At 46.2% G+C, this 9,150-nt stretch overlaps 1 protein-coding gene across 1 annotated transcript; it reads left to right on the plus strand.

The window, feature by feature from the left end:
• The first annotated feature begins 2,161 nt into the window (after positions 1-2,161).
• LOC127293441 (protein argonaute 12-like) lies at positions 2,162-8,508 on the plus strand. The gene is made up of 22 exons (XM_071819657.1): positions 2,162-2,705; positions 3,050-3,249; positions 3,340-3,486; positions 3,621-3,754; positions 3,869-3,975; positions 4,066-4,172; positions 4,288-4,420; positions 4,553-4,669; positions 4,838-4,945; positions 5,038-5,109; positions 5,379-5,501; positions 5,593-5,779; positions 5,865-5,986; positions 6,055-6,192; positions 6,559-6,701; positions 6,778-6,840; positions 6,917-6,980; positions 7,086-7,221; positions 7,330-7,403; positions 7,521-7,615; positions 7,726-7,757; positions 8,017-8,508. The coding sequence occupies exons 1-22, from the start codon at positions 2,463-2,465 to the stop codon at positions 8,190-8,192; spliced, it is 2,721 nt and encodes a 906-aa protein (XP_071675758.1). The 5' UTR covers positions 2,162-2,462; the 3' UTR covers positions 8,193-8,508.
• Positions 8,509-9,150: the final 642 nt, after the last annotated feature.

A 9,150-nucleotide genomic window follows, 5' to 3' on the forward strand; every position in this document is an offset into this window, starting at 1 on the left:
ATGTAACACTACAGCAGAGCTGGGCGTTGCCGTGCAAGCAAATTGCTCGGCAAAGGGCAAAATCTGATCGGCAAAGGCTTTGCCGTGCACATTTGCTCGGCAAAGGCCGCTCGGCAACCTTTCGCCCGGCAAAGGCTACGCTGCCGTGTGCCTCGTCAAAATTGCATGGCAAAGCCTTTGCCGTGCGCCAGCCCGTGTTACCGTGAGCCAACTTGTTTGCCGTGTGCTACCACTCCTCCCACACGGCAAAGCATGATTTCGAAATTAAAAAAAACACGTCGGCCACCGCACTAGATGCGTGAGCAGCGGCGTCGCTTCCGTCTCTGCATCGCTTTGCTTCCGTCGACCGCCGCATCCGCACCGCCAGACGCCACCACCGCTCGGGGCTGTCATGTCTTCGCCGCCGCCCGCAAGGCCGCCACAGATGCGTCACCACGCGGAGGAGAGGGAGGGGGCTGACCACTGCATCCGCGCGGCCGCCGTGTCTAGGCCGCCCACCAGGCCGCCGCCGGACGTCGACCACCGTGCCAGGCCGCCGCGTCCTCGCCGCCGCGCACCAGGCCGCCGTGAGCGGAGGAGGGGCCGCCGTGTCTAGGCCGCCGCACGCCAAAGCCGCCGCCGGACGTCGACCACCGTGCCGGGCCGCCGCGTCCTCGCCGCCGCGCACCAGGCCGCCTTGAGCGGAGGAGGGGCCGCCGTGTTCAGGCCGCCGCACGCCAGGCCGCCGCCGGACGTCGACCGCGGTGCCGGGCCGCCGCGTCCTCGCCGCCGCGCACCAGGCCGCCGTGAGCGGAGGAGGGGCCGCCGCACGCCAGGCCGCCGCCGGACGTCGACCAACGCGCCATGCCGCCGCGACCTCGTCGTGAAGCAGCAAGCCTCCATGTCCACGGGAAGAGATAAGGCGTGGTGCTGGGAAGAGATAAGGCGTGAGGCTCAGTAGGTGGGCGATGGGAAGAGATAAGGCTGTCCACGGGAATAGAAAAAGGAAAGGAAGAGAGAGAAGAGAGTAGAGAGCATAGATGGGTAAAGAGATCTGGGCCGTTCAACACTATGAATCAACGGCGCGGAGGCACGATCCGCGGGATTCCGTTTCCACCAATCACAACGCAGAGCTTTTGCTGTGTACTAAACAAGCACATGGCCCATGGTCTTTGCCGTGCAAACCATCTGCACGCTCGGCAAAGGTGTCGGCTTTACTTTGCCGTGCGCAGTTATTTGACTCTGCCGTGTTATCTAGTTTTGCCGTGTACTTTGCTTACTCTTTGCCGTGCACTTTTCTTTGCCGTGCGTTTAGTCATTCTTTGCCGTGCGATTTTTTCTTTGCCGTGCGTTTAGTCATTCTTTGCCGTGCGATCTTTCTTTGCCGTGCGTATTTTTTTGCATCGGCCGGCAAAGATTTCTTTGCCGTGCGAACCGCGCACGGCAATGTCTCGCCACACGGCAGTGACATTTTTTGCCGTAGTGTAACCCAACGGAGAGGAAACCAACGACAGTTTTCCGGTTTAAGACCAAACTGCGCCGGCCGGCCGGCCGGTTGTGTGATCGCCGGCTATACAAAGATGAAAGATGTTCCTCGTTGCGCGCGAGGTACCTATCGCCAGCGCGCATCTGCATCTCCTCTTCCCCACGAGAGCTTCTCACCGTTTTGGGATCCACCATACCGCATACTCCATGACACGGTGGGCCTGCTTGGGTCGCGGCTGCTCGGTTGCAAAAGGGAGAATGCGAGGAGACCCATGGTCGCTCCTCTCCGTCGTCTCCGCTGCACTCGCGTACCCGAATCCCGATGGCTTGCTACAAAGTTTAGTCCCTGAACTGTGGGCTCGTTTGTACAGGGCTCTACATGTCATTGGCCTAGACTTGCCTATTCATCTCCCATCAGTACATTTTGCCAACACATCTTTCCATATAGCATCTGCCCCCATGCCGCTTCCACTTCGACGACTGTTCGTGGCTTCGTGCTGTACGACGAGTACAGGCGCTTAGGATACGGTCTTGCGATGTCTTCGCGCGGTGGAGGGGCAGGCGGCAGGCGCGGCGGCCACGGCCGCGGCGGCGAGTCCCCCGGAGCTCAAGAAGGAGGCCGCGGGCGTGGTGGTGGTGGCGGCAGAGGGAGGGGACCAGGCGGGGAGGTCGGGGCCGAGCGCGGGGGACACGGCCACGCGACGCGCGGCCGCGCTGGCGAACTGGGAGGACGCGGAGGCGATGGCCGCGGGCGTGGTCGTGGTGGCGACGGCCGCGGGCGTGGTAGTGGTGGCGACACGGCGAGAGGAGCCCGAGGCGGCGGCGGTGGCCGCGTCCAACCCTCGGCCTCGCACCCTGCAGCTGTGGGACACGGTGGCGTGGGCACAGTGCGGGAGCACGACCAGCAGTACGGTGGCGCTGGGATTCCCCGTCCCGGCGGGCAAGTGGCGGCGCCGACGGCAGCCGCGGACGTCCTGGCTGACGAGGTGGAGAGGAAGATGGCGCTGCAGAAGGCAGATGAAAGGACTTCGTCGTCCTCGGCCACCGCGGCGGCGGCGGAGCAGAGCAATCTACAGACGTCTCGGGCGGTGGTGGCGGCGCCCGGGAGTCTGCCGCCTGTGTCGAGCAAGGCGGAGAAGTTCCCGGCGCGGCCCGGATTCGGGACCGTCGGGAAGAGGTGCCGCGTTCGCGCCAACCATTTCCTGGTGCAAGTCGCGGACAAGAATATCTACCATTACGATGTACGTTTTCCCTATACACTTCCAATGCATGTTCTGCTTGTTCCATGCATGCTGTCGATTGTTTGATGATATATATTGCGATACTCGCTAACCTGCTTAGTTCATTCGAAGTTGTTGTATTATTAACCATTCGTTAGATCTGTCTCAGTTCAAGTGAACGCAAATATCTGTCTAAACTAAGCAATTTCATTTTGGTGACCAAAATCAGGCAATGTGCAAAACTAAAAATTCATGGCAGTTGTAATGTGTATTGTTTAAGTATTGCATGCACCTTTCAAAGTCTTTGATTACTAATGCAAATCAAATGTACGGTTAATTGCTAAGTATCTATCTGTTGTGTGCAGGTGGCAATTTATCCGGAAACAAGGTCTCGAGATCACAACAGATCGATAATCAACGAACTTGTTAGACTTCACAGACAACACTTGGATGGTAGAGTGCCTGTTTATGATGGAAGAAAGAGCATATATACTGCTGGGGCACTTCCATTCAAGAACCAAGAATTTGTTATCAAACTTGTGAATGCCAACAGAGGGAACCAACGGTATGATAAAAACATTTCAACTTCTGTTTTCAGAACCACTTTATTTGTTCATATGTAGCGGTATTATACATACTAGTTCTTATGTTTTAGGGAGGAGGAATACAGGGTGACGATAAAGCATGCTTCAAATCTGGATTTGTACAATCTTCAACAGTTCTTGGCTGGTAGGCACAGGGAGTTGCCACAAGACATTATCCAAGCACTAGACATCGCTCTAAGGGAGTGCCCCACAACAAAGTAATTCTTCACTTTTTTTTTGATGTCTAAAAAAAGTCCATCATCTGGGGGTTTCCCTATTTTTATTCCATACATTTATAATTAAGTGTTATGCAAGAAAATTGCTAGCAGCTAACTTAAGTAAATTGAAACAGGTACGTTTCGATCTCAAGATCATTTTTCTCCCAGTCATTTGGACATGGTGGTCCAATTGGCAACGGTGTCGAATGTTGGAGGGGGTATTACCAAAGCCTGCGCCCAACACAGATGGGCTTGTCGCTAAACATTGGTATGGATGTACCTAAAATGTTCTCATTAATTGAAAACTATGTGTTCCCATATGTTTTTCTCTCTTGGAAAAAAATTATGTCCTTAGCATTCTTGTTTAAAATTATGATCTCAGATATTTCGGCAACATCATTTTACAAGGCCCAACCAGTGATGGCCTTTGCAGTTGAATATTTGAACCCGCGAGATACTTCTAGGATGTCTGATCAGGATCGTCTTAAGGTATCAATGGTCATAGAATTTTTTTATTGTTAAACTTTTTTCTGTTTACCTAGGTGACTATAACTGCTGCATCTTTTTTACGCATCATAGCTGAAGAAAGCCCTTAGAGGTGTCCGGGTTGTGGCCACTCATCGTACAGATAAAAAAATCCGTTACAAGATTACTGGGATAACCTCCGCTCCGCTGAAGGATTTAACGTATATATTCTCATTTATACCCTGTTTCCTTTATGCTCCTGTCTCACATTATATTTCATGTTAATCACGTCGATAAATCATAAGTTAACCATAATGCTTATATTTTCTTCTACAGATTTGATCAAGATGGGACACGCATGTCGGTTGTCGATTACTTCCGGGAGCAATACAATTACTCATTAAGATATACTAACTTACCCTGCCTTCAAGCTGGCAGTGATAACAGACCGATATATTTGCCTATGGAGGTAGTTTCGGTCTTTATCTGTCATTTATCTTTCAAAGGATGCTATATGTATTTGGGATTGGTCTTCTTCTCTGCATCTATTAATTTGGTCTTGTCTTTTGGCATTGAATTCATTGTCATATGTTCTCTTCAGGTTTGCAACATAGTTGAGGGACAACGGTATTCTAGAAAGCTGAACGAACGCCAAGTTTCAGGAATACTAAAGATGGCATGTGAACGACCGGCACAAAGAGAGAAGAGTGTTCTAGATGTAATTTAGCACTTTGTTCTCATTTACTTCAACTTGGCAAGTCAAGTGTGCAATTTTGTGTTTCATTGACAAAGAAGTGTGCAATCTTGTGTTTTGTGTTAAACATATTTACAAGTATCTGAGTTCATTTGGCTTGAAGATGTACGATCTGATCTTTTATCTTTGCAGATTGTTAATAGGAACAATTATGGCAATGATTCCTTTTCGAAAGAATTTGGCATGAAAGTGACGAACCAACTTGCATTGGTTGATGCTCGCGTACTTCCTGCCCCAAGGGTAATTGCTCTAAAACATAGTAACGGATATATTGCTGTTTTTACTTACTGTTTGCATTCATCTGACCTCTTCAGTATTTCACATTTTATTAGCTCAAATATCACGACTCTGGACGAGATAAAGTATGTGATCCTTCAGTAGGACAGTGGAACATGAATAACAAGGTACTGTTCTCTAGTTTATTTTGAGTAACCTCATTTCATTTTGTTCTGTAAACACACTGTTGCATTCAGTGTCTATGATATGTTTTTTCACTTTTATCTTTGTATGCAGCTCTGATGATAGCATATATATCCCTTTTTTAATTGATATATGGCATTATGCATTGAAATGCTTGTGCCTTGATTTATCTGCGTCCACTAGATATTACTTCTATTCATCTGCTTTCTACACCAAGCAGTCCTTGTATATTGATTTCATCATTTTTATCCAGAAATTTGTCAATGGAGGATCTATCAACTATTGGGCATGTCTAACGTTCGCTTCTCGCATGCACCCTAAGGATGTTGGCATGTTCTGCAATGATCTGGCCCGCATGTGCAATAGCATTGGCATGGTAACTTTCTTTAGAAGCAATAATTTTTTCTTCTTCTGGAAGGAACTCCTGGGATAATCATATACCGATACACTGAATTTTCTTATTCTAGCAAATGAATATGAAACCATGCGTGGATATCACACAACCAAGCCGTCAAGATAGCGTGGAATCTGCTGTCAGAAATATCCATAGGCTTTCTGCACAAGTGATTGCTCAGCAAGGTCTAGTCGGGAAGCAACTTGACTTATTGATCATCGTATTACCTGATACAAATGTTCCTTACGGTAGTCCTTATGGTAAGCTCTTCAGAATTATTCTGAAGCTGATCTGATGAATTTAATTTCTTAGTTTTAATTACAACTTTCTATTTTTTTAATGCAGGAAGGATAAAACGGCTTTGTGAAACCGAGCTTGGTGTGATAACTCAGTGCTGCTTACCTGTTAAACTTCAGAAGGGTGGAAAACAGTATCTTGAAAATCTCTCTATGAAGATCAACGTTAAGGTGGGATTCACTAGCTATGCTAAATTCAGGTCCAAAGAACATTGATATCATTAATTTTTTATGATTAGGTTGGAGGTCGGAATATGGTGCTTGAAAATGCTTTGTACAAGCGGATACCACTTCTAACAGATGTGCCTACGATTGTCTTTGGGGCTGATGTGACTCACCCTTCTCCAGGAGAAGATTCATCTCCATCCATCGCGGCGGTATGTTGTTTTGTTCTCTCTTGCGCATCATGTCATAATATATCAATGTTCCAGTCTCTTTATTTGAAATAAACATAGTGGGATACTCTAATGAATAGTGTTATTGTGTTTCTGTTGTCTTTCATTTTTTTTCCCTTTCTGGGGACGTTAAGCACTGGAATTTCTTAGTGTTTTTAATGAGTAATATCTGAACCAAAATAGTGATCTTCATTTTGCATTGTGAAGGCAACTAAGCTTTATTGTTTTACAAGGAGAAAAATCAATTCACTTTTACTTTGCGCCTCAAATCCTCATTTTCTATAAGTCATCTTGGCATCATGTAATGAATGATTCTTTATTTAAGGCATGTAATTTCTCCCATTGTAGGTTGTTGCATCGATGGATTGGCCAGAAGTTACAAAGTACAAATGCATGGTCTCTTCACAAGGTCCTAGGGAAGAAATTATAGCTGACCTTTACACAGAAACAAAAGATCCACAGAAGGGTCTTGTTGCTGGTGGGATGATAAGGTAGTGTGACATAATTTTTTTTTGCAAATCAGTGCATAGTTTTTTGTTTTGTAGTAATAACATTTGATTGTTGCAGGGAATTGCTAGTCTCTTTCTACAAAGCCACTGGACGCAAACCTAGTAGAATTATATTTTATAGGTTTGTAATCAACAGGATGTGTTTTTACAGAACCTTTTTTTAGTTTCGGCTTAATACTGAATTCTTTACTATGTAGAGATGGTGTTAGCGAAGGACAGTTCAGCCAAGTTTTGCTTTATGAAATGGATGCAGTTCGCAAGGTTCTTTTTACCATTTTGATCATCATTGAAGTTTTACTCGATAGTCGTTTAAATTTCCATTTCATATTCTGTACGGCAGGTACATAATGTTGTTCTTGTTTCCAGGCTTGTGCTACTTTGCAGGAGGGCTATCTTCCACCAGTTACATTTGTCGTTGTGCAAAAGAGGCATCACACTCGCCTATTTCCTGAAAATCATGGTGCGAGGGATTTAGCAGATCGAAGTGGAAATATCCTACCTGGTAAGTCTGGCTGCTTCAGTTACCATAATATTGGTATGACTTGGTATACATAAAATCAAAAGATTGCAGGGGAACAAGGTTGAAGTTTCTAGTGTGCTTTGTCCTCAGGAACTGTTGTCGACACAAAGATCTGCCATCCTACTGAGTTTGATTTTTACCTGTGTAGCCACGCTGGTATTCAGGTGAAGTTACATGATCAACCTTTTCGTGAAATTCCGTGCTTTTAATGTCTACCATGCCTTCTAATGTGCCTCACTTTGCTCAATGTGAATGTTTCTTCCATGTTTTCCTTTGAGCAGGGGACGAGCCGCCCGACACATTATCATGTTCTTCTCGACGAAAACAGGTTTAGCGCTGATGCCCTGCAAACCCTGACATACAATCTTTGCTACACGTAAGCTACTCTGTAACTGTCCTCTCCATTGTGAATGATGTATTCATGCATATGCAGTTCACTGTTGTAACCTTTCAACTAACATTGTCTTCTGACTCTCTTGCTTGCAGTTATGCTCGGTGCACCCGTTCGGTGTCCATAGGTATGCAATTAACGTACTCCCTCAGTCACATGAAAGTTGTCTTAACTTCGTCTAAATTTGAACATATCTAGTTACTATTTAGTGTCTAGATACATCTAAATTTTGAGAAAGTAAGACATATTTTATGGGACCGATGGAATACTTAGTCTTTTAATGTAAAAGTCTTTATCAGCTCATAGAAAATGCTGCTATTTTTTGGTCAGGAATATCTTATAACTTGCAAAGTATCTTCTGATTTTGTTGTTGCTACTTTTAACAGTTCCTCCAGCATATTATGCGCACCTGGCAGCCTTCCGTGCGCGCCACTACTTGGAGGACGAGTTCTCCGACCAGGGGTCGTCCTCGGCCACCTTGCGGGCGCATGAACGGTATGCTCCTGTGAAGCAGCTCCCGAAGATCAAGGACAATGTGAAGGAGTTCATGTTCTACTGCTGATCCATGGCTCATCCTTGAATTTCAAGAACCGCAGCGCCTGGGTGGCTTTTGCCAAGGAGTTAATTTTGTACAGCTGAGCTGATCCTTAACTTGCAAGAATTACAACGTCTCCATGTCTTTTGCGGTTTGGGTTTTGCTTGGGTGTCCTCCCCTTTGCAAACTTTGGTGGAAGAGGAGGGAAAACAGTGAAGCACACCTCTGGCGGTTTATGGAACTCGGTGTCAGATTTAGTTTAGTAGGACGGCTTGGTGTGATGTAGATAAACGGTGCTAATCTGGTTCGGGTTTGTCCTGTTCTCTAAACATCCCTGGGTGTACATATGTGTGACGACTGACTTTTTTTTGAAATGGGGTATACCCGGTTTCTGCATCATGATGATGCACACGGCCATTTATTAGAAAAAAAAGGTTCGGAACAGTATCGTTTACAACTCACGCATCACCGAGGATTGATACAAAAATCAACCATCGAAAACAACACATACTATGACTACACATCAACATAGCCATCTAGTATGTCGCCAACCAGTCTATCACAAGATATCCTGAGCGAGTCTGTCACAAGATATCCTGAGCGACCATCAGGAGCAGTGTGCAACCAGAAGTCATGGCATCCCGCTGCCCCTCTGGAGAGAGTAGGGACCAAAGCTGGACCCAATGCGAGACCATATGAATAACCTGCAAGAAATAAAAAGAGACTTTTTTTATTAAGAATTATATTATTTCTGACCCTCCAAATAGACCAACATAAAGTAGAAACCCCAATCCGGATAATGGCCTTAGATTGTCTATCTACTCCATTTAACCAATTACCAAACATATTAGTAATATTGGTCGGAGGTGGAAGATCATAAGTGAAATTAACCGTACGCCATAAGCTAAGGTACATTTAATAAAAAGGTGCTGAATGGTCTCCTGTTTTCCACAGAAAACGCATTTTGTACACGCATTCCAATGAC

The sequence above is a fragment of the Lolium perenne genome, chromosome 4 (assembly GCF_019359855.2).
Source record: "Lolium perenne isolate Kyuss_39 chromosome 4, Kyuss_2.0, whole genome shotgun sequence".
Classification (NCBI taxonomy): Eukaryota; Viridiplantae; Streptophyta; class Magnoliopsida; order Poales; family Poaceae; genus Lolium; species Lolium perenne.